Raw genomic sequence first — 26,486 nt, 5'->3', positions numbered from 1 at the left:
CTCTGGTGAGACTTTTGTGTGAAATTATTGACACATTTTTACCAGATATATCATTTTCCATTCCACGATAGTATATCATTTCACATTATCACACTAAACCACTAGAGGGCGCTCTAAGCCTGTGTTGATGACTTTTAACCTTGCCATATTGTGCCAACAAATGCCCCCCTAGCATACATCGCTCACGCAAACGTCACTACAATGCTTTTATATCTAATTTTTGGGGAAAATGTAATAGAACAATAGAGCACAGAGAATTTACACCTTGTATAGAAATGTCTTATGAGAAAGTTAAAATTATACAGTTAAGCAAAATAACACCACCTTTTCTTACCAATCGGGACACAAACGATATGAAGACAAAGCACCCAAGTAAATATTTTCAACTTGCTCAAAGGGGATTTCTTGTTTATAAAAACTGAGAAAAAAATTAAAATTCTGCAGATTATAAATAGTAAATAATTAGTAAATAGTAAAAAAGATAGTGAACTTATTTAGCCCGTTGCTCTCTTTTATTTTCAAATTACCTTTCAAGATGACATTAATTTTTGGGGGGTTGGGTTATAAATTTCTCACAAATACGGTAAAACAGCTTAACGAAACTATGCGCAATCTTTTTTATTTGAATTTATTCAATAGAGGAAAATTCTTCTTCTCACTGATAAAGTAGGACTAAAAGCAGTTTTTACACCACATTTTTGTTTTCCTAATAATGTCCACATAACGGCAAGAAAATATTATTTGAAGTAAAAAACGTTACACAAAGGAGAAATATTTTTTTTTTATTTATCCATTTATTTATTACTCAAAAAAAAAACAATTTACAGGCTTTAAAGTACTGTACTTCATAAACATTTTTTATTTTTACAAATAACTTCTGTACTGTCAAATTATAATTTTAAAAATAATCTTGTTTTATTGCGCAACTATGGATTAAGGACACAATCCACTTTACATGATACTTTGCCACCAACATGTGAATGTTATGGAAATTCCGGTTGATTTTGACAGAAACCATATACAGTATAAGCGCCATGAACCACTAGGGAGCGCTAAAGACCCGCATGTGGTTCCAGAGCAAGTTTAGTGGGTGGAGAAGTCATGTTTATTTGTATAGCCCTTCATCACAAGGAGTCTCAAAGGGCTGCACAGACCAAAGATTATTGCAAACTACAGACTATTATTACACCATCCCCTGATCTAAAACCTACATGAGGGCAAGGAAAAACTCAGCATAAGGAAAATGAAGAAACCTTGAGAAGGAACCGCACATGAGGTAATCCCCCTTCCAGGATGACCAGGCTTCAATGAATGTTGCAATAACAGACAATAAAATAAAAAATGAAATATAAAAAATGTAAAGTGTAATAAAAAAGAAAAGAAAACATGGCACTAGATTTGGGTCTAAAAGAAAAAGGCACTACTTTTGGCATAGAAAGGGATTGCTTACTGTTCCTCAGAATGTATCAATCATTTTGTGCAGCAAAAACTTAAGTAACGGGGATATTTTGTGAAAAATAAATGTTGGGAATGTTCTAAATCATATTGTTTTGTTTTTTATTATCATAGTTGCAATAGAAAATGTATATTTATTTCGTAATTATAATAATAATAATAATAATAATAATAATAATAATTTCCTTGTATTGTCATTCTGTGTAACAATGTACACAGAACGAAATGTCGATTGCATCTGACCCGATGCAGCCGCAGCCAAGAGAGGGCGCCGCCGACCACTTTTTAAGTCTTAGGAATGACTCGGCCGGGGCGCGAACCCGAACCTCCCAGTCTCAAAGCGGGCGCCTTATATTCTAACTGCGGCAGTAAACTATGGAATATTGTATTTGTCAGCACTGACATAAAAACATGTAGAAGTTGTATGGCTTGTAAATGTGCGTTACCTAAAAAAAACGAATAATACTTGACAGCATTTTTTTTTTAATTTTTTTTTTCAATGAAGGAACTTTAACAGTCTTCAGCTACGGGTGTTCCTATCTGAAGCTTGTTTTCCTGTTAATTGAATTGAAACACATGTGGCTGATTCCAAACCAGACCAAACCATTTTAGTCATTTGACTGAGACTTTTCTTCCCCTAAAAACAACTACCAATTTAAAACAAATCTAATGTTTTTGCAAATGTAAACAACAAAGAATGTGACTTGAGTATTTAAGTCTTTAAGTTTTTAAGGTAAGTCTGAATTTGTTGGCGATAGAAAGAATCTTCCTCTCCCACTTGGTGCTTTTGTGGGTCCAGAGCATTTTGTTGACATGATTGCTTTCAGAGAAGATTCAAAATGGAAAAAAAATGTCCAGCAAAAAAACTCGTACATGGGCGGGGTGAATGTTTAGTCGATCAGAGCACAATGCACAATAAATATCCGCAAAGTAGCGAAACCGCGATACGGCGAGGGATTATTGTACTAAAAAGGACAAGGATTTGTTTAGCGTTGGCATCTCTGTGTACCTCTTAATATATGGTTTCATTTCCTTCCTGTTTTTTTCTTTATTGCCTTTTCAATGTTTAAACACATTTTGAAACACCCACTGAAGTTTAATTGTGCATTTACTCCGAAAGCACACTACATTATTCACTTTTTTAATCTGTATATATTATATTACATTGAGTGCTGTAAATTCCCCCTCAAGACTGGCAACTTTCTTAATGGACCCCAATGACACTGAGCCTCCCTGCTCGGTTAAACATCATTTTCATTTCTGTCCTGACGGGAAAGAAGAAATCACTTCAAACATTGAGTGCTCAATAAATCATTTAGCTAAGATAACATAACATAATCCCCTCAAGCAAGGACAATAGTTCTCCACAATCTCACAAGGGTCATGTCTCAAATCGTTTCAGGATGCGTTGACTTTGAAAACGTTGTTTTCTTCACTATGTGAAACCCAAACAGCCTTTAATGGTTATACATGGAAAGAGAAAAATAACTCACTCAGTGAGTTGGACGTCTTTTGTGTGATTCCACAGTGCAATCTAGTGTTTTTACTCTGCTATTACATTTATTTATTGAGCCGGCCTTGATAAACCAGCATGCACAGAGGTAGCTACCTATTTAGTAAACAGGAAAGAATGTTTCACTGGTAATTCATTTAGCTCATTTAAGGATTATAATGCCATGTTTTACCACAAAAAAAATAGTAAAGAAACATGTTTAAAATATCATTAATATTTTGAATATTGGTTACATTACAGTCTAACATTTTAATGAAACTGGAGCTGAGTGTTTTTTCTCAATAAGAAAAGTGCCCTGCAATTTAAGACTACAAATCACAAGTTTTGCACAGGCTTTTGGGTGGACTTCAGCTTGTAATGCGAATTTGCAATGTCCTTGATCATGGGCCGTAACCAGCCTGTTTTTAGGGGCACTCAAAGTTCAACCCAAGCACCCCAAAAAATTATTACATTTTTAAAACTATTTTCCTTATTCAAGAACAAGATACGTTTAAACATGCTGAAACACGCTAGATAAAAAAAATGAAAACAAAACAAAAATGTAAACAACTCGGCGTCAGAAAAAGTTCACTGTCTTGAAATGGTTCAGTCTGTTTGATTCCTTGCACTGCTCTTTCCCCCATCTCTCCCCTTTGGCTCGGCTAATGTCACTTGAGGCATAGCGTCGGAGTCTGTGGAGGCTACAGTGTACTACAATGAGAGTATGTTTTACAAGGGTTATGTTACATGACTTGACTTGACTTGTTGAACAACTATTTTACCCCCCTATAATATGACTTTGCTCTCGGATATTAGTCCTCATTTTAGCTGCATTGAATTATTGCAAGAATCATCAGCCTAGTTTAATTGTAAAATGTGTGAAAGTTGTATGTGTGGTCATCCTCCCATTACTCATGGGCATTTGCAGTTTATTTCTGTAAAATAGGAACCATCTATGAGTGCCTTATTATTCACAGTAACTCAAAAGAGTTACACAAAACATCCTCCTTCGTTATTTGTAAATGGTTGTCCGTGCTTAGAAATTTTCAACAGCCAGACACTCTGGGTGCTCAGCACCCCCAAAGCTCTGAACTTACAGGGTTTCTACGAGTACTTGAAATCCTTGAAATGGCTTGAATTTTAGTGTTGTGTTTTCATGGTCAGGAAAATGCTTACATTTTGAGTAAAATGCTTGAAATTCTTGCCATATTTCTCGGCGGTCTACCTCGACAGACCACGCATTACGAAGACAACTAAAAGATAATGATCATTAGTCGGCACGACACGGCGGCTGCTATTGCTTGCCGTTGTCATGTGAAGCGTCATCGCCTCCTACAGGTGCATGAGGACAGCATACCTGTCAACCTCCACGGCTCCATGCCCTTACAAACTGTTGTATTTTCCCTTACAAAATACAAAATAATGTTACGCCATATTTTTTTTCCTCAACCGTGTTTATGTAGTTTAACATGTTATATTGTACCTGTGTTTCATTATATCATATATATTGTTAATTAACATTTTGTTGTGAGATCCTCAGTTGCTCGACATGAAGAAGGTTTATTATAAAAAATAAAAAAATTAAGTAGCTTGGACGTTCACTGTAGAAGGAAAAAATACATGCAAATATAATTAAGTAGAATAATACATTTTCTTATTCAAATTATTAATTTATTCTCTGCATTAAATTATTGTTGGTGATATACTGATTAAAGGGATAACCACAAACCTGTCTTTTTTCATTTTCTCATTTTATACTTCCTTTTTTTCTTAACTTCTTTGTTCAACATAATAATTCGTAATATAATGCATCAAAGCAAGTGAGCCTTTTGACAGCCGGCTCTCTTTACTGAGTTGAGCCTAAAAAGCCGGTTATCTAAAGAGACGGACTTCCTTTCACTACATCAAACCGCTTGCTTCGTTTGCTACGAAAAAAACGATACCGAGACAGAGGCTTTCACGGCAAACTCGTTTGACTTGATTGATTTGCCGTTTCGTGATAGTCGGTGCATACCGGATGGTACCCATAATTGACAAATTTGCATTTTTCTGTACAGATTTTCTCATACCTCGTACATGTCTTAAAATGCATAATAAACCTACTTTGCATGGCAAAACCGTACAGGTTGACAGGTATGGGACAGGTACATCGAAGAGTGCAGAAAAGAGATACGTCTTTTCTCAATGAGAGAGATCACTCATGGACGTAACTAGCTTAACCTTGTTTTTTTTTGGGTACTGGTTTGCTCGATGCTACGCCTGAACAGGGCACTATCAAGTGTGTATTGGTGCAACGATTATATATCAATTTTGGACATTAAGGGGCCATGTAAAAAATTGAGGTAGTGTTTCCCAGTAGTAAATTGTAAAGGGAAGAATTTCATGTAACTGAAAATGTAAGTTACATATTACTGTCCTTTTTACCCGACGCGTATATGGGGAGAGATTTGTCTCAAAAAATTTAGAAGCAAAATTGAAAATCACACTTATAAAATGGGGATATATTTGTGGATCTGCACAATACATGATTCGGAGTTCCTCTCTTAATGGAACTGGAAAAATTGGAAACTTGGCCTTGAAAGTGCTTAAAAAGTGCTTGAATTTGGACATTAAAAAGGTTTTATAAGCTAAAATCGCCCCTTGCTTAATCCACAATCTGTTTTGTGTATTTTTCGGCAGTCGTATAATGACCTACAGAGAGCACGGCGCCTGGGTGGTCAAAGCTCACCTGCAGAAGGAGCCTGACGGGCACATCATCAGTGTGAGGTGAGTTGCATTTCATACTCGCTGCTCCCCGATATTTCTTGTGCGGTTTTTATTTCAACCGCTCTTGTTTTTGTCCGCCAGCGTCAACGGAGACGTTCGATTCTTCGAGCCCCGAGCGCAAGATTCGGTCAACGTGCTGCAGACTGTGAAAGGGTTGACGGCACTCGACATCCATCCACAGGCTAACTTGTTTGCCTGGTGAACGAATTTTTTTGTTTCATTGATCATTTTTGTTTCCCTTCTTTCTATTGCATCTGCAGAGCCACCAAATACTGAACATCTTCCGTAGATTACTACGCCATTTTATAGGAAATTATAAAAAATGCATTTTCTAAGAAAACTCACGGTTCAAGGATCCCTTTAACACAAGGGTGGGCAAACTACACCCTAATCCTTCCCACCCAACGAAAATGGTCAATGTATAATGACAATATTTATATAATAGTAAATAAAGTACAACAAATACAAAACTGTAGGGTTTCTTTATCCCAGCTTTGTCACCATTGTCCCTTTGTTTGTATACTACAAAAATACTACAAAACTAAATATCAAATTTAGTCTCTTAAAAAGGGACCTGATGTATTATTTTACTTTCATTTTAAAATACTACAGAAATACTACTGAAATACTACTACAGTGATACCATAATACAGAAATATTAATACAGACATAAAACTACAGAAAGGTTACAGAAATACTACAAAATACATTTAAAGTATTTCTACAAAAATACTACAAAAACACTGCAAAAAATACTACTATACAAACTCTACAGAAGTACTACTACAGTAATACTATAATACAGAAATACTACTCGAGAAATTCTACAACAGAAATATTTAAAAAATACTACTACATTGATAATATAATACAAAAATACTAATACAGGGGGGAAAAAACTACAGACTTTGACAAAAATACTACAGAAATACCACAAAACTACTACAGTTAAACAGAAATACTACTCCAAAAATTCTACAAAAAAATGCTACATCAGAAATACAACAAAATATACTTCTACAGTGATACTTTATAACAAAAATACCACTACAGAAACAAAACCATCGAAAATACTACTACAAAATATTTAAAATAATACTACTACAGAAATACTATGAAATACATCTACAGTATTACTACAAAAATATGACAGAAATACTACAAAAATACTACCACATAATACGGCAAAAATACTCCTTCAGTAATACTGTAATACAGAAATACTCTTCCAGAAATACCAAAAGAAAATGCTACTACAGAATTACAACAACAATACTACCACAGTGATACTATATTAAAGGAATACTTATACAGAATCAAAACTACTGAAATACTCCAAAAACACTACTACAAAAATACTACAGTAATACTAAAAAATTGATACTAGCTAAATACATCTACAGTAAGACTGCAAAACTGCAAAATACTTCTACTGAAATACTACCAAAAAACTACTACAGTAATACTTTATTACAAAAATAGTTTTACAGAAATACAAAAAAAATGTTGCTACAGAAATACTACAAAAATACAACTACGGAAATGCGACCAAAAATCGTACTAGAAAAATAGGACTACAGAAATACGACAAATACTTTTTTAACCAATACAGCTCGGTGGGCTTGGGGGTATGGCGCCCGCCCCGAGACCAGGAGGTTGTGGTTCAAGCCTCGGCCGAGTCATACCTAAGACTTAAACATTGGTACCCGTTGCCTCCCTGCTTGGCGTTCAGCATTAGGGGATAAAATTGGGGGGTTTGGTCACCTAATGACTCCCAACACCTCAGTTGGGTTGAGCGAGGGGGCTGGGAATCCCCTCCTCCGAATCAATCTCCCAAAAAGAGTCAGAAATGACTCTAGCCACCTCCCACTAGAGGGATATGGCTGTGGTATAGGCATACAACGTTCAAATAGCTGGCTACATTTTTCTGTGCTACTATTTTGCAACCTATTTATTAATTGAATAATATTGATGATCAGAATTTTTTACGCAAGGAAAATAATTAACTAACCATATTGCATTTTTTGTTTTTCAGCGTACATTATAAAATGTAGTGCTTGAAATCAGAGACCTTATATACTTTTATTTGAATTAATATATAAACAAATAAAACATGAAATATAAGATTTAGATTCACTTTCTATTCAAAAATTGAATATTGGACCCTCGCAAAGGAGATTGCTTTGGATGCCATTTCATTATTTTGACTTATGCACTGCTTACATCATTGTCACGGGCTGTAATGTTGCTGTTCTTTGATTTCCACATCCTTTAATGTGGATGGTTTTTTTTGTACTTAGAAGATTTAATCAAACGTTTTGGCTCAGGGGAGGGCCTGTAGAACAGGTTGGAATATCTTATCTGAGGTTTCGTCTCTCTCCTCGGTTCTCCTTGCAGGTTCAAAATGCATTTATGTCTTCTCTTCTTAAATTGAGTTTCTGGTCGGTTGGTTGGTTGGTTGGCTGGATCCTTAACCACTGGGGTCTTTGGGGCAGCATTTTCTGTGGCGTGATTTGGACAAGTACAGCCTAGTGGCACCCATCCCTCTCCTAGGGCAAATTAACTGAACTTATGAAAAACCATTTCAATATTTGGCAGCTCTGCATCTGTACTTTTAGTCTAAGCTTCACCCTTTTTAGAGGAATTGGCATCTTTCCTTATTATTGTGTGAACTTTCTAACATTTGTTTGGTTGTTTGTGTGTGGTTCAGTGGCTCAATGAACCAGTTCATTGCAGTCTACAACGCCAACGGGGACGTGATCAGCAACATCAAATACTACGACGGCTTCATGGGACAAAGAATCGGTGCTATCAGCTGCTTAGCCTTCCATCCTCACTGGGTAACGCCATTCAAACACACCAAGTACCGTATTTTCCGCACTATATGGCGCACCGTGTTATAAGGCGCACCTTCAATGAATGATATATTTTAAAACTTTTGCCATACATAAGACGCACCCCATTATAAGGCGCTATAAGTGCATGCTGGTTTAAGATCAGGTAATTGTGCAATTTTGTAATTGTAATCCTGTGCAGTCCTTCGAGACATTTTTGTGATTAAGGGCTATTTACGGTAAATAAATGTGACTTGACTTGACTACAGTAGAGAATGTAGTTACGTTATGCAACCTCTAGAGGTTGCCACGCTAAAGGGAATGTCAACAAAACATTCAAAATGGTCAAACTTTATTGTTAACAAACGAAGTCAGCTGGCAGTTGCTGTGAAACAGTAGTTCGAGTACGGATGGATAGATTGCATCTTTTCATAAAACGAAAGCACCAGGTAGGACCACCCCTGAATTCTTTAATATTGAGTTCCTGTGCCAGCGCTGTTCCCTTCATACGTATAGTTATCGTACTGACACTTCTGCTTGCCGCTCTTTGTTGAACAACCCACTGTTCAAGTGTCTCCTCTAACTCTGGCCATCTTGCTTTATTGCCACGGAAACTTTGTTGAGTTTTCCTTACTTGGCGGAGCTTATCTTAATCCTTTCTCCACTTCCGTACCATCGATTAATTTATGTTTAACTCTCTCGCTGCCGCTCTATTGCCGTGTTGTGCTGCGTGACTGATCGCCTTGAGTTTAAACTCGGCGTTGTACGCGTGTCTCTTAACAGGAGCCATTTTTTTATACAAATGCACGTTTGAAAGAGAATCGTTGTTTAATATTTCCCAGTATGCACAGCGCGAAAAATGGAGTCGGCGGCTGTTTCTCGTAGTTGCGAGACCTTGCGAATTTAATATTGAGCCATATATAAGGCGCACTGTGTTATAAGGCGCATGGTCAGCTTTTGAAAAAAATTTAGACTTTTAGGTGCGCCTTATAGTGCGGAAAATACGGTACTTTTACACTCTCAAAACGACATTGTAAATGGTTAATGGACTGCATTTATACAGCGCTTCACAATTCTCTTACCCATTCACACACCGAAAAAAGGGGAGTCAGCCGCGCAAGGCGACTACCCGCACATTAGGGCAGGGGTCGCCAACCTTTTTCAAGCTAAGAGCTACTTTTTCTTACTAATTAGTGCAAAGGGAAACCAATGTAAAGTTAATTTCTAAAATAACTAAAAAGTAGCTTGATAACTAGCTAGAAGGGAGGCCAAAATTTAGCTTTATAACTAGCAAAAAAGATCAAAAGCTAGCTAGATAGCTTGCTAAATAGCTAAAAATATGGGAAGATAGTGAGCTACAAAGCTAAAGGGGTAGCCAGTTAGCTAGCTAAAAAAGCGGCACCTTTTTTGCTCATTCGCTTTATAAAACCCATAAATTGGCATTTGGTTTTTTGTATTTTCTGTATAATAAATACATAAAAAGATAAATAAATACATTTGTCTAAAGAGTGAATAGATTCTCATTCTATTCTCTTTATTAATTGCTTAAAAATAATGATCAATTCAGAGGTACCTCTCCTTACAAATCTCTTCACAAACAAAAGTTTCAGGTTACAAAGTACCTGAACCAGAAAATATTGCCTCTACTTACTAAGACGTTTCACGATACAAAGTGAAAAATACAGTAGAGTACGTGCTGCCTTTTACCGTTTACATGGCATACTGTCCGTATGCGTGACTCTCGGCATGTTCTTCGTGTCCCCTTCCCTCTCCGTAAACACCTGGCAATCCCGGTGCGTATGCGTGAATCCCGGCATCCTCTTTGTGCCCCTAGTTAAAGATAAAAGATAATTAAATACTTATGTTGTTTCCTTTATTCTTTGTTTTTTTTTTACAATTTGTGTCTCCCATTTAATGTTTATTGTGCGCCAATCTTATGTTAACATTTTTTTGTTTTCTCTTTTATGATTTATCAAAAAATACATTTCTTACTCTTGCAGGGCTTTGAACGGATTAGCGCATTTACATTCAAAAAGTGTCTCTAGTTACAAAGCTACTTCCAGAACAAATTACATTTGATGGTAGAGATACCACTGTACTTGAAGAGATTTTTTTTGTCCATGAAGCCCATGAACTGGAATTTTTAATTTCTAAAATAAAAATTTGCCGTGTTAATACTATGTTATTACTACGGTATGTTATTACCAGGTTAACTATTAAAATGGGGTTCAATAGACTTAGTTAATCAATAAAAAAAATATTTTTACTAGAAAACCGTAATGACCCAGAATTGTTAAGCAATTTTCAGAACTAGTCCGCAGGCACTTCAACTGTCCTTAGGGGGCATCACGTTGGAGACCCCTGCATTAGGCCTTTAGTGAACCCGAGGACACTGCAATATTTAATTGGGAGGAGTCTGGAATCAAAAACGTGACGTATTTGGTCCCAAAATGACCGCTCTACCTCCTGAGCTACTGCCGAGTTTACCATTTAGTGTTTTAAATAAGCCTAGATACAGTTTTCATGTTTTAGGACAGGGTTTTTCAACTTGTGGGTTGTGCCCTAAAAGTGGTCCGCTGCCTTTGTCTTGACACAATAATACTAAGAAAAAAAATAATTGAGGGCTGATTACCCGCCATTTCACAGCTCAAAACCAGAGCTGTAAAGTTTTATTACACATCTTGAGCATGTCCAAACGCAAATACAGTGGAGAATATAATGCATATGGGTTTTATTACAGATAGCCCTTTGTTTTCGTGGTTAATGGAGACCAGAACCATTTATTTAGCACTTTTCAAGTCAATGAAGACCTCCCAAAGCGCTTTACAGTGACCATTTACATTTACATTTGCAAAAAGTGAAAATCCGCCAAGTAGCGTCGCACCCTCATAAAAGCGGTCAAAAAAGGTGTTAATCGTACCTCCAGATGACGTCAATGCCAACTGCATGTATACGACTGTAACAAAATAACAATTATATATCTACAAATAACAACACATAATTGCATTTTAATGGATAGTTTAATTATCATTATACAAAAAGAAAATGGAAATTGGAGGGCTTCTTACGGTGTACGAACATCAGGTGCCCTTAAATGGAGACAGATTTCCCCAATGATTAAGATAAAACCATCCCAAAGGTAGCGGTTTTCCACGAATTGTTGATTCATGTCATCCGTTTCATGGGAAATGGACTTGCCATTGGCAAGGCACAGGGTCCGCAGGGGTGGCTTTGAAGAGTTGTTAGCTTAGACGTTAGCAGTAGGCTGAACCAGCAGCACCACTCTTACCTACTCCCAGGCACCGCCCAAGCTTCTGGAATCTGATAATAATCCACGAAGCACCCGCTAGTGATCCCAATTTCGTTTTAATTGATGAAATTATTTTCAATTTAACGAGCCGCTCAAAGATAACGGGGGGTAAAACATATTTTTGTGTTTTAGCACTCAGGGATAATATTTCTGAAAACATATTTATACTTTATGGCATTAAATAAATTATCGATCTCCAACCCACAATATATTTTACAATGTCTATGAGAAACACCAGAGTGAATGTCACACCTTACTTGCAATTGTGTATTTATCACTGTGCGATGTTGTTCTCCTCTCTTTCAGCCCCATTTGGCCGTGGGAAGCAACGATTACTACATGTCCATCTATTCGGCTGAGAAGCGGCTCAGATAACACGCCGGCGTTCATCTCTGACACCACCCGACTACCAAAAAAATCCCACCCACCCACTCTTAGAGACCTGGACCCAGCCTGTACATCACGTTGTACATATGCAAGCCTCTCCCTCCCAAATGTTCTACTGTTGGCTGCTGACAAACGTACATTATTATGAGCGTTATTATAATGATCCTTGTTTATTCTTCTCAACAAGCTAATGATTGTAGACTTGGCAGTGCTGAGATGTGTGTATATTTAAATAGACGAGAAATATAAGTCGTATTTTAAAGAAGCTGTACTCGCCGTTGCTGGCGAGCGTGACTACCTGAATGACCTTCAAACTCCACCCTCAGTTTGAAGGTCAGGCTAAGGCTTTGGTGCTGGACTCCTCGAGCCCTTCCTCAATAAGTTGCATCACAGAAGAAAGGCAAAAATGGAAGAAGAACCTCCCTCCCCCTTCCCATCAGTCTGCCAATCATATTTTTGAAGAAGTGGGAGCTTTTTTGTGTTGAATTCCCTATCATGTTTGTTGAGGTCAAATACCACCCACGCCCCTCCTCCCTCACACTTTGAAGCCTTTTTTTATAAAGTGTTAAACTCACTCAGGTACCTCAACAGCCTCAGATGACTCAACATGTTTGCTGTCCTCGAGATTTGCTTTAGATTTTACTTGATTTCATCTGGGTTTTCTTTTTCTTTATTTTATTGTTTTAATCCCGCTTGTATTTTGTGTGCCTTGGTGTGTCAGAAGTCGGTAAGAAAGAAACGTGAAGGCCTTAGTTTCGTACAGTCTCCCACACATGAACACGTCGCACTTGGATGCTTCCCTCCTCCTGATCCCATCCCCACTACTTCACAGCGGATACAACAGACTTGCTTCCAACACAAGAGAGAATGGACGTGCTTCAAGTTTGACAACTTTAGTCCAGAATGCAAGGGACGTAACATAGTGCGAGAGGAACACGTGAAAACAATCAGGTTTTTGTCTTTCTGACTTCTGCCCGTGTTGTCATCTGGTTTATGAAGCAAAAGGTGTAATAAACCAATTACAACATTGAATGTTGCTGGCTTGTTGACTACACATTTTACACAGTACACATTTAACTCTAAAACACTATGGTCAAAATGAACCCAAAATTGGGTCCAAAATGGGATGGATCAATTTAATCAAACTTTCTTGGATGTTGTTTAAACAACAACTCTGTTTGGGGGGTTTCTAGTCCAAATGACCTAGTTTGGAGTTTCCTTTTTTTTTGTTTTTTTTTTTTTTTAAATTTCCCTTACAACATCACTTATTTTCTAAGGCTATTTTACACGTATTGACATAAAGGGATAATGTACCATTTGACCTCTGTGTCTTCGTATTGTGTAGTGTCGAACGTAGGACACAGATCTGGGCTGTTGAATGATTTAATTTGGCCCGCAATGAATGTCTGAGTACTGGATTTTTTATCTAAAGTTCAGATTTTTTTTTTTTTTAACAAATGCAAACCAAATGCTCTCCAGCCGCTTTGGGTCAGTATTGATTTTGGATAGCATGGTGAGTTGGTTCAGGTATGAAACTGCTCTCACTCAAATGTCAAAACCAGCTATTTAACATATGTAATGCCAACATCATTTGCCAGAGAAATTAATAACTCATTTATACCTCTAAAAAAAGTGAATTGCTAGATGCACAATTTTCGCATTTTAAACATTTAAAGTAAAACAACTTTTTAGACACAACCTCTGAAGAGCACACGTGTGTGTGTGTGTGTGTGTGTGTGTGTGTGTGTGTGTGTGTGTGTGTGTGTGTGTGTGTGTGTGTGTGTGTGTGTGTGTGTGTGTGTGTGTGTGTGTGTGTGTGTGTGTGTATGTATATATATATATATATATATATATATATATAAAGGGCTGGGGGGTAATGTCGCGTTAACGATTTGCGTTATAATTTTCAATTTAAGGTGTGAAAATATTTTAACGTAACGATTACAATTCCGCCCTGGGCTCGCCCCCGAGTGTCAAGCCGCCCTGTTCCAACAAACCAAGAAGAGTCACTTTCGTTTCCTGAGGCTAACATGACGTAGCATGTCAGCGATAGAAAAGAGAAAGGAAACACGTTTAGGCGGACCGTTTCGCTTTAAAACATTGCCCGATGGGTATATTGACAAGGCGAAAGTGATGTGTATGCTTTGTGAAGCTCAATTTAATTACCATCGGAGCACTTATTCCCTGGTGTATCCAGTCTCTGAAACTCGTGACAAGAGGTTACCGGACACCAGGGCAGACAACTCTGAAAGGTTGCCTGCCCCGTTTTTCCCAACTTGAAACACAATAAGACGACTAATCGCAAAGTATTAAGGATTGATAATCAGAATATATAACAGAATAACACTTTACAATTAAGTTTATTATAAATCTACTTATAACATTCATTGCATGTATAGGACATCACTGTTTTCCATCCGCCATCAGTATGTACCTGTATATACTCATCTTCATTCATGAAATCTTTGCGTTGCGTCGTCTGCTACAAGCCACGTTTACTCCTCTTTCCACAATGCTTTTAATGTACGTTTACATTTTGTAGCGTCATAAATTTTGCCTCTTTTGAATCTTCTGGGGCGGAGGTTTTGGCTTGTTCCTAACCACTTATCCATTTTTCTTGTGCTCACTGTGCATCACTTTGGAAAATGATATGCAAATGCGCGACCTTATAACGCTCGGGAAAGTCCGGAAGCACGAAGTTATTCGATGCAGTCTTCTGATCGGCTGCAGAGTATGCAAACGGCCTCTACAGTATACACGACTTACTTCCGCGTTTGAATAATGGTTTGCCGATGTCTCGTGAACAGCACGAACAAAGCGCGAAATAACGTCATGGCGCAGCACCACGGACCAAACTTGAAAAAGCAAGAGTAACTGTCACATTTCAGGGAGGTCAGTCATGTTGCTCCAAGCAAAGCAGAAAACCTCATCCGAGGAACACAACAATCTGAACACATGAAGAGGGGTCTGCAAATAGAATCAAGTGCCTTAAAGGATTATGCCATTTTAAAAAATGTGAACTTAGGCTAGTGGTTCATCCAGTTGCACCGTGGTTGGGTGCATCACCTGATGGGCTGGTATATGACCATATCGATCATCATTTGGGCTCGTTGAAATGAAATGCCCGAATACAAAAAACAAAGCTGAAAGAAAGCCATTGCTATTATTGGCAAGTCCAGGGGCAGTTGCTGATTACAGAACTTGAATGGTGTGACTTTGTTATCTTTGCCAATGAAGACATTCTCGAGCTGCGCATTCACAGAGACAATGCTGTGTTGCATTGTATGAAACAAAAAGTTGATGTTTTTCTTGTACACATATATGTCAACATACCTTTCAATATGCAAATAAGTTGTCATGGAAAACATTTTCAATGCAATACATTTATTAAAGAAAAAGTCAACAAGCTGCAACGAGATCCATGAGTGTAATTTAAAGAAAACAAAAACAACACAAAATTCATCACTAATGCATTTTGCAGGTAAGTTAAATATCTATACACATCTGTAGGCATTAGCTATCAGGTCCGAGCTTTGAAACTGTCGACTACACACTTAAGAGCTACTTTTAACAATGAAGTAGTCTCTTCGATGATAGATGAGCCACCGTTTTCGTAATTCTGAGTTTTGGGAAACGCATGGAAGCTTAGGACCGAATTACAAGTAGATGTTGCTGTACATTGAGGTACACAGCAGTGGTGGCTGAACGAACTGTCTCCCCGTTTCTGAAAACAAACATTTGTGCGTTTACAAGTCATTCTGACCTTCGGTGGGCATAAGAAGAGTTTAAATTAATTGCAAAAAGCGTCCAAAAACAAATCCGTATTCGGCTTTGGCGGATTTGTTGGTAGAATAACATTGAGACCAGCGCTGACCGGAAACTTCCAACCAGCCTGAGATTTTTCCAGAAAAACGTCATCGTCTCTCATGCATAGAGCCCATTGCCAAACCAACCGAAATTTCCAAACCAAACGAAGATTTTGAAATCAGGATAAAGCAAACGTTTGATTAGATTTTTTTTTTTTTTTTTTTGAAAAAGTTGTCGGCCAATGGTGTTATGCCGAGAAATGCACCCCTGCCAAGATTTGCATCCCTAGCTATTATAACCACTTTTACCTCGTTTTATCTCACTTTTATATCACTTTTCGGGAAAGTGATGGCGAACATAAAACCACTTCGTCTTGCATTTGTTGTGAATGTAATCCTACGGTAATGCACACCGTATATAAATCACTTTTGAGCAGGTAACATAAACGTCTCCTGTTTATCTGTTGATGATTTGACTGTTCATTTCAGCATAATAAGCTTTATGGTAGAGTGCATAACAGTTTCAATACGAGCGATTTGAGTAGAAAAAGGCAAAATAAACATGTTACCTGCCTCCACACACACATATACACACACACACACATATATACATACATACACATACATACATATATATATATATATATATATATATATATATATATATATATACATAATATATAATGTGTGTATATAATGTATGTATAATGTCCTAATGCCCTTTGGTTTGGACACATGGAGAGGATGGATGAGGAGCGAATGTTGAAGAGGATCTACAGAGCAAAAGTCAATGGAAGGAGACCAAGAGGAAGGCCGCGATTGACATGGATGGATTGTTATGTGTGCACTGCAGGAAAGAGGTCTAAATATAATGGAAGCTAGAGCTCTTGTTGGTGATAGAAAGGAGTGGAGAGGTGTTGTGAAAGGACTGTGGGATTGTGGACGCGTTCTTAAGGATGGGCTGGGCACTTGTATGATGCGGCAGGGGTAAACCAGTGAAAGCTATCGGGCCCTGCTGTTGACCAAAAGAGTGCGTTTAGTCACCCTGACCCGAGTGACATGGCCGCTTTCTGGTGTCCCGTTTCATCTGGAGGGACGAAAGCATGACGTACTTGGGTGCCGAGGTGCCTAACTTGTTTGGGTGTTTGGGCAATTGGGTTGGCCATGGTCCAAAAACTTTTGTGTGTTTTTTTTTTTGTTTTTGTTATTTATTTCCCTTGTATTTTCTTTGTTATTGTATGTGTGTGTCTTGCTGTCGGTCACCCCTCTTGAAGGATATGACCAAGGTAGATAGATAGATAGATAGATAATAGATAGATAATGTTCTATGAAGTGGCATTGCCACCTATGGGGTTGCACCCAAGAGGATAGGTGCATTCTACACCAAAAAAAAAGGAATTGTGAAATGTGTATTCGTGCAAGGATTACATATCAGATATGGACATAATTTACGAGTCATGCAAAAAATGAAGATAGCGTTTCAGTGCTAAATTCGAATGAGAAGAACAACTGAAAATGTAAGCTCCAAATTACTGTCATTTTATCCAACACCTATACAAGGAGGAATTTGTATTCCCGATTTACTCAAGATCTGAAAATCATATCTCCTGATAAATGCACACTCAAAATTGAAAATAACATATGTAAATCGCAGATATATTTGTGCCTCTGCAAAATACATGATCCACACTGGATTTTGTCTTTTAATGATATTGGGGAATTCGAAAATTGGCTTTGAAGTGGCTTTTATTTAGCCATCAAAATGTTGTAAAAACCCTGCATATGTCGCGAACCAGAACAGGAAACAAGAAGGAGAACCCAATCGCGTAACGTTCCTCACAGTTTATTGGGAAGAAGAGAATGAGCGCACGCTCGATCCGTGGATCGTTGGTCGCGGAAGTAGATGGATCGGAACGAGGAAGTGGTCAAAATCAAACTGAACGGGGCGAGAACAAAACAGGAGCAAAACACAGGCAAAAACGGGGATTCACAGGGCTTGGAAAAACAAGAACAAAAAAACACAGGCAAAACAGGGATTCACAGGGCTTGGCAAGACAATAGCAAAAAACACAGGCAAAAACGGGGATTCACCGGCTTGGCAAAACACAACAGAGTTTAGCAGGAGTTTCGCAGACGCTCCGACACCAGGTGACTCACAGACAGCGTTTAAGTAGTCAGGGAGCAATCTGCCAACGCGTTTTAGCTGGCGTCCATGGGCGTGGCCAATTGGGCGCCGTGGCAATGGTGACAGAACCTGGCGCCACACAGCGGGGACCAATTGGGCGCCATGGCAACTGTGACAGCATATAGAAATAAAATTAAAACTTAAAATGAGGAAGAGTGTCTGACAACCATACTTTATTTCATTTTATGCATACAATTATGATCTCTGGACTCAAGCCCACCTAAATTGACTTCCGGTTAGGGACAAAGGACACCCTGGTCTTGTTGCCAGATAACTATCCTTTTTTATTCAGACGAGGCACAATTTAAATTCACCCTTTTACCTATAATCCAGGTTTTCGGAAGCAAAAAGTCGGTTTTTGAAGCAAGGACATAGTTTTTGCTTGGACTGAAGTTACATGTCCCCGCTTAAGCAATCATTACTTTGACCCGCTTATAAAATGAGTTCACTTAGAAAAGTGCTCTGTCCCAACCAATCCCAAGACCATACCTATATCCTTGGTCAGGAGAACACTTACTTGGGCACGACAAAACGTACAAACTCCCAATAGGCAGGATTGTCGCCTGAATGAAGCTTGCAACTTTGAAACCGTGAGCTGGACGTCCTGATTAGTCACTATGCCAACCATTCCACCACCGTACTTTTTTTCTCATGACTTAATTACATCGTTGTAATTACATATAAACACTTTTCAATTTAAAATGGCATGTCCCCCAATTGGTAGGCATTCCCTCTTATTAGAACCACTGAACTATGTTGTGAAATGAAAATTATTCCCTACAATAATACTTGCAGGCAGCACGGCAGCGCAGTGGTTAGCGCATGTTCTGCACAATTCTTAGGTCATGAGATCGAACCTTCCTGTGTGTTTCCTCCGGGCACTCCGGTTTCCTCCCACATTCCAAAAACATGCCTATCAGGTTAATTGGCCGGTCCAAATTGTCCCTAGTTGTGAATGAGCAAGTAAGTTGTCTGTCTCTCTGTGCCCTGCGACAAGTTGGCAACCAGTTCAGGGTGTCCCGAAGATAGCTAGGATGGGCTCCAGCACCCCGGCGACGCTACTGAGGATAAGCGGTGCAGATAATGAATGAATGAATGATTACAGTAATACTTGCAAAGACGACTGTACAATTTTGGGGTGAATTCCAGGTAACAAGCTGCTAATTTTTTGCTACATGTTAAACACTGTGGCTTTAAATACAGTGCGGCTTATTCTCTTTTTTTTTCATGGCGGGACTAAGGAAAATGGCGAGCTGCTCTTTTCCACTGCGGTGACATATGAAAACATTTATGACGCCCTTTCAGATAAATTAGTCTTTCTATTTGAGAAAATCATTCAAATAATACATAACAGGGGCAAATGGGAGGTTTGACAGTACTTTATTTAATATTTAAAACGTGCTCAAGATATTTCACCTTTTTCACAAATCTCGTCCTCAATTTGTACATGCTGATTGAACCGCAGTGGAGTTAGCCATCAAAAACCCTACACTTCTCTATGTATCAACTAAATCATTGTCAGGTTGTTGAAGTTTCCTTTAATCCTTGAGGAATAGTAAAAAAACAAAAGTAATTTGGTCTTTAACCGCAGAAACTACCAATGACAACACAAAATGATGACATCCATGTCTGTGTTGCAACCTGACTCTATTCTCCAGATTATTGTTGCCATAGTGCTGTCGTCTAGAAATATAAGGCTCACATTTTATGCGACGCAGCCCTCATTTGCGTTTTCTTCCTGTGCAGTAGTAAATTTGTGCTCATCTTTGTAATTACCATCTTTAATGGTCACATGATCTGAATACACGTGACATAAACCACTCAGAGCAGCATTGAAAACTACGCAGCCAAAAAGTCAGTTTTTCCTAAATTTAAGAATGCGTCTTTCAATCATGTGCACTCTGAAGTCCAGAATTTATGGTATTTGATATATTTTTTGAATTTGACCTTTGGTTCCTCATAAACCACAAAAAGGACCAGGACTGTACTACAATCCCCGCCACTTTTCCGTTCAGATTTATGCTAAAGTTGACTCCAGGAAGAGGCACAAAGAATGTCTTGCCTTGTGTTGTTCTTTTTTACCTGCTCCAACCCTCACAACCAATCAAAGAGGTCAAATGCCCAACTCTTAAACTTATTATGACTGTCATCCTCCAAACACACACTCGCAATCCAGAGAACATTCCACAGCAGCACAGAGCGAGCCGCCGTGGACATCCTGAGGAAACAACAGCGGCTTCCTGTCCAATGAAGCAAAGTGCTGGCTGCCGGGGACGATAACCGCCGGCGGCTGAGGTAGAGTGCCACCTTCGGTTCTAATCGCTCCGCCCCTCCAGACCCGTCCAAGCTGACCAGGAGCCGTTTAGGCCATTTGGGTCCAGGACTTTTGGCCGCATCAGGATTGTTGGAGAGCTCCTGGAACGCGATGGGATACTTTCTACTCGTGTTGGCTTGCACCCTGGCCTCCAATTGTAAGATTGGTATCCTTATGGAAATTTTCTTGAAGGATTCTATTGGGTTTCTGATCTCTAATCAGTTGATTTTCTTGGCTTGTTTGTTTTGTTTATGTTTGAAGACATACACCAATGGCAAGGAGCCCATGCACAGTCCAGTAAGTAGATTCATGATGCTGTCTTTGTTTTTTTCAAATTTTGGCAAGTTTGTTCCTTCTAAAGAGACAGTGTGCATTATTTAGCACCTCTTAATGGTAGAAAAAACTCAATGTATCCATCTCTCTATCTATATATTAATACAAAATTATAATACAGGAGGTTTCAAATGATTTGATATCCTCTGAGACATAACCTTCACAGAAAGTACATGATGAAGGCAAATTCAATTAAAAAGTATTAATGTTGAAGATCATTATATTTATTCTTCAAAATCTGAATGATGAATTAAAAGCATATGGATTGCGTGACCGATTTCACAAATGTTTGATATGTGTACCGTCTGAGACACTGCATATGTTGGGTCGGTAATCGGTAATCCAGCCAAACACACTGAAGAACATCTTACAGTAACAGGCTTTTTTTTCCCTTTTATTTTACACATTGTGTGTACACACACATGTGTCCCGTTTCATCTGGAGGGACGAAAGCATGACCAACTTAGGTGCCGAGGTGTCTAACTTGTTTGGGTGTTTGGGCATTTATAAATAGATAGATAGATAGATAGATAGATAGATTTTACACATTATCTGCTCGTGAGTTAGTACAGGGGCAGAACAGCGGATGAGTGGTTAGCGTGACCGCGGCACTGTTCTGAGGTCATAGGATCAAATCCAGCTACCAGCCTTCCTGTGCGGGCTTTGCATGTTCTCCCCGTACTTGTGTGGGTTTCCTCCGGGCACTCCGGGTTCCTCCCACATTCCAAAAACATGCATGTAAAGTTAATTGATTGGTCCAAATTGTCCCTAGGTGTGAATGAGCGAGTGAGTTGTCTGTCTCTGTGTGCCCTGCGACTGGCTGGCAACCAGTTCCAGTTGTCCCCTGCCCACTGCCCAAAGATAGCTGGGATAGGCTCCAGCACCCCCGGGACCCTACTGAGGATAAGCGGTGCAGATAATGGATGGATGGAGTTAGTACGAAGAAATATATATCGATTATAATAATTATTGACATTTAACAGATATCCAACTGATGGGTTTTTTGCCATTTTAAGTATTATTTCTAAGCTAAGTAAAGAATATTTCTTAAAATGAAAAAAAAATTATTCAGCATCTGACTGATGATATCTTTTAATATTTTTGTAAACGGATTAAAATAAAGAAAACTATACCTTAAAGAGGGCTCCATGGTCGCTGAGTAGTTAGCATGTCTGCTCCACAGTTCAAACGACCTGGGTACAAATCCAACTACCGGCATCCCCACACGGAGTTTGCGGAGTTTCTGCGACGCTGCGTAATATTTGAGCACTAGATGTCCCTTTATTGTGCACTGCAATAAAACAAGTGCTGCAAAGCACAAAAAAGAAAGCAAACTAAAGAGACCAAAAGGCACCATTTTAATTATCATTCTCTCGCCCAGCCTTTCACAAGGTTTTTGGGGGAACCCGTAGCAGCAAAATGTCCGACCATCATTTTATTTCCCTCTAGGTGAGCCTCATGTTAAATAAAGTACTGTACATATACATTTCTCAGTCTATGAGTATTTAGAAAGTGCATGGTTATATGATCGTTCATATATTTTTGCCTACTATTCAAATCAATAGTGTTGATTGAAGGATATTTTTACCACTAAGAGGTGCTGAATCATACACAATGTCCCATTTTATTTACTTGATTCAAATTAAACCAATTTTTTGTACATGTCACTGAGTTCGGTTCAGTGTGAGTAAGTGGGAAAGTGTGTTATCACAGATTTGAGTTTGGTGTGTGCCCTGGTGGAAAACTTGAGCAGGATAATCTTTGGGAACTGGTCTGCTAGCGCTGTCGCACGGGTTTGGTTGTCTTGGTCCTGAAGAGCTAGATCAGGACACGCATGTGAGCTGGGTTGGGCTCATACTGAAAAACTGAAATTAGTTCCAGATACTAGTTTCTTAATTTAAAAAGTAACTCAGTTACCCCCCTAGATTACCGACACCAAAAAGTAGCACAGTACACTGAAAGTAATTATCTAGTTACAAGTTACCGTATATACTTGCATATAAGCCAACTCCCTAAAACTGCATTAAAATAGCCACATAATGAATAAATAGATGAAAACTGAGCCAAGACACTCCATATCTATTTTGTCTCTGGATTTCAAACCACTCGAAGATCTCCTTCTCCGTTTCCAACAACTGTGCAAGATGGTTTTTTTTCCAGGCATGGTGTGTATTGCAAAAATAATTTAAGAATAAGAAGACCAAAATTCAGCACACTTTTCCCGTACTGTGTGCCAAATTTTGCCCCATTGATTTACCGTTAATTTCTTGTTCCTGTATAAGCCATGCCCCCCCTCCCCACGCATTGCTTACCATTTGGCTTTTGGTCCGCTGCTAACATAGGCACATTAGTTCTGCCTATTTGGTCCTACCAGTATTCCAACATCTCCAATTCCAAGTGAGTTATCCATATTTATTTTAATAACACTCCCAACTGCCTTCTACTGTATGTTAGAAAGTTTATTACAAGTTTGTTCTCACTGGTATTCCGAACATGCGCCCTGATCAAGTCATGAAATAAGTCTCTGCAATTTCCCTGTTGTGGGATTGGTTTTTCCCAACCTAAGACTTCCTGAGGGCATCTCGATGTTGTAGGACCTTGGTTCTTGGGCCGGGTGTGTGATGATACCCTGATTTCAGTATTTTGATTTCTAGTTGTAAATGCGGCTTGGATGTGAGTACAGTATATATGGTAGGGAGAATATCTCCATGATGTGAAATGTAGCACCCTTGTACTCTGCACTTGAGACGGCACCACCATAACCGTGTTAAATTGTACATTGAAAGTGAATATAAATATGCCCACCATTCATAAGTTGTAGCCGGCGGATCATATTAGTATGTGACAGTGTGAGTTATACAGAATTGTTCCGAGGTATCACCATTCATTATACAGTATGCATCTAATGAATAATGCAGTAATACTTTGTATAGTAATGAGAGTATAGGTACAGTACTTGTTACCCAATAATAGTAATTGTGTTCCTAGAACATGTTCCTTTGTAACACATTAGTCCCAACATTGCCTGTAAGAGAAACTTTTGGTGGGTTCTCCGTCATCTGCTTTCAGCTGTGCTTGAAACTTGTGGCAGTGTTTTTCAGTTCCAAAGCAGCTCGGTAATTTTGTCATCATTGTTGATGATCGTTCTAATGATTTTTGAAAGTGTCAATTTCAGAGCGGAGGTTTGTTTAGTGGTCTGCACGCTCTCGGTCTAACTTGACGTCAAAGTTCTCCTCATTAACAGCATCGCTGTTTCCACTTTATTGTTAGCTTGGTTGTTTCCGGGCTTCGTAACCGGTTTCCTTCACATTGTTTGGTCCAAAAGACTTTCCCAACTGGTGTTATTTAAATTGCCTGTTTTCTAGATAAGTTATTTGCATCCCTTGTCATTTTTTTATGCTGTGCCCATCTTTTGGTTTCTGTTTCTGTTCTCCATTTCAATCCCATATTTAGTGGGAGCTGCAGCAATCTACTTGTAATGTTAACAATGAAGATCAGTTGCAGAACAACAAGGAAGGACAAATATTTACTGTATGGGTGTAACCAGACCGTTTTGGGGGTGAATTCAAGCACCTAAGCAATTCCAAGTACCAAAAATTACAGCATTTTTAAAACTCTATTCTCCTTAATAAAGGACAGCATAGGCTTGAATATGATTTAGCTCTAAGCCTAAAATCGCCCCTGGATCACTGCTCGTGCTCACAATTACCAGCAACATTCAGAATAATGGAAAATCTGTTCATTCGTTTTAAACAAAAATACAAATTAAAGTCCCATGATTCATACAGGACTATTCAAAACTCACTTTTTGTTGTAGGAACCCAATGAAACCTTTTTTGAAATGAGGTACACATTTTTTTCCATATAAAATCTCAATCGCCATCAAAAAAAGTTTAGAAATATATTCCCGTATACAGTTTCATATACTGTATGACTGTTTTTTTAAGGAGAAATTACCATGTTGCCTAAATTGACAGTATACAGTTTTTTTATCATTTGCGGTCTCTTGGCTCAGATGATAAGACATGTAACTAATTTTGATTGATAATTTTGGTTTCATTTTGGATTTAACTATATTTTTTACATGTTTTACTATTTTTGTCCAGAAAAATAACAAAAATAATATTTAAATGAGCAAAAATGATCTGCTGTGCTAAAGTGTTTCAGTAAAATGAGAAAAATATGAAAATAATCACAATTATGTGCAAGATTTTTACTTTGATTTAGTTTACTATTTTTTACAATGAAATTTTGACATCTTCTTGAAACTAAATACTGTAATACATTTTACCTCACGAGCAGTATATAAAAAGACTTATCAACGGAAGAAGTACCAATGGTTGGCTTTTATTCAATGATAAAAATGGGCAATTTCCTCTCATGGCGCACTAGTGTGCCCCGCCTGGCACACTAGTTGAAAAATACTGTTTTATAAGGTCAATTTGTAAAAATTTGTATGATCTAACATGTTGCTCCACACGATGCAGTGTTCACCATCAGGGGCATCAGCATCACGCTGGAACCCGAGTCAGAAGTAAGGCGTGGCTCCAACGTGACGGTACGCTGTCAAGCTTTAGTCAGCAGCTCGGGTTCAAGTCAACTGAGTCGTGAGTACACCATCTACAAAGATGGCGTTACGGTCTACACCAAAACCACCAGCGTCTCCGAAGACCTCCTCTACCGCCTACCTGACGCCCGAGTCTCCAATACGGGCAAATACAAGTGCAAGATTGACATTGAAGGCAGGAAAGTGATCAGCGAAGCCAAGAAACTTACCGTCACGGGTAGGTTTTTCTGGAAATGAGTTTAAAACTTTACTTTACCACAAAAATGATAAATATCGGATTGTAAGAAAATATAACTTATATTAAAGGCGATGTAAGGTATTTGGAACTGTTCTGCTCGCTGACGCCATCTTCTGGCTGCTGTCATCAATGCAGCCTCTGTCAAGCTCCTTATTCTGCACTTGCAAGTGTGTGCATTTCTTAGACCCGCTTGAATAAAGCAGGGGTTTTTTTTCATCTTTTTGGGGTTTGGGTTGGGGTTTGTACTGTGAAACAGGCCTTTTCTGACTTTCACCATTTTCATACTACAGTAACATAAAACTGCAGTGACAGGCATAAAGTCACTCCCCCTTTTTTCCTACCTAATGTGCTCCATGGCCCAAACAGATTTGTTAAAAGTAAAATAAAAGCAGATTGAGGGGGGTGAAATGGAACTCAGTTGGGCATTGTTTACTCATACTAAATAGAGAAAATATTCTCCTCTTAACATTTTAGGGAAACCTCAAACGGCGCACCTCACGTCTAAAGATACAATTTCAATTTATTTCTGTTTTGAAAGGGACAAAAAAATTCTCAAATGAGCCAGATAATTATATTAAAACACAAAATCATCTCATCTCATCTCATTAGCTGAACCCCTTATCATCAGTAAGGTCGCAGGGGTGCTGGAGCCCATCCCAGCAATCATCGGGCAATAGGCAGGGGACACCCTGAACTGGTTGCCAGCCAATCGCAGGACAAAATCATGTTACTACTAACTTATTTTAAGCATTACTTTTCTCAATTATTTTTACTTTCTTTACAAGAGAGTTACAAACAT

At 38.5% G+C, this 26,486-nt stretch overlaps 2 protein-coding genes across 11 annotated transcripts in view; both read left to right on the top strand.

The window, feature by feature from the left end:
- The window catches only part of rptor (regulatory associated protein of MTOR, complex 1), a 215,479-nt gene extending 202,203 nt beyond the window's left edge, over window positions 1-13,276 (top strand). For all 4 annotated transcript variants that reach the window (XM_088342559.1, XM_088342558.1, XM_088342555.1 and 1 more), the window contains 4 exons: window positions 5,627-5,713; window positions 5,795-5,911; window positions 8,424-8,553; window positions 12,164-13,276. In XM_088342559.1, the coding sequence (XP_088198685.1) occupies window positions 5,627-5,713; window positions 5,795-5,911; window positions 8,424-8,553; window positions 12,164-12,232 (403 nt within the window). In that variant the 3' untranslated portion in view covers window positions 12,233-13,276. The remainder of the gene's footprint in view (window positions 1-5,626; window positions 5,714-5,794; window positions 5,912-8,423; window positions 8,554-12,163) is intronic.
- A 7,287-nt stretch (window positions 13,277-20,563) lies between these two features.
- Window positions 20,564-26,486, top strand: part of pecam1b (platelet and endothelial cell adhesion molecule 1b) — a 35,457-nt gene continuing 29,534 nt past the window's right edge. For all 7 annotated transcript variants that reach the window (XR_015851151.1, XR_015851152.1, XR_015851153.1 and 4 more), the window contains exons 1-3: window positions 20,564-20,706; window positions 20,811-20,846; window positions 25,370-25,666. Coding sequence is in view for 4 of the 7 variants with exons in the window: in XM_088342551.1 (XP_088198677.1) it covers window positions 20,661-20,706; window positions 20,811-20,846; window positions 25,370-25,666 (379 nt within the window). In the remaining 3 variants the exon portion in view is untranslated. The remainder of the gene's footprint in view (window positions 20,707-20,810; window positions 20,847-25,369; window positions 25,667-26,486) is intronic.

This window comes from Urocampus carinirostris, chromosome 8 (genome assembly GCF_059441175.1).
Source record: "Urocampus carinirostris isolate Australia breed hairy pipefish chromosome 8, RoL_Ucar_1.0, whole genome shotgun sequence".
Classification (NCBI taxonomy): domain Eukaryota; kingdom Metazoa; phylum Chordata; class Actinopteri; order Syngnathiformes; family Syngnathidae; genus Urocampus; species Urocampus carinirostris.
This window is presented reverse-complemented; position numbering and strand designations above follow the sequence as displayed.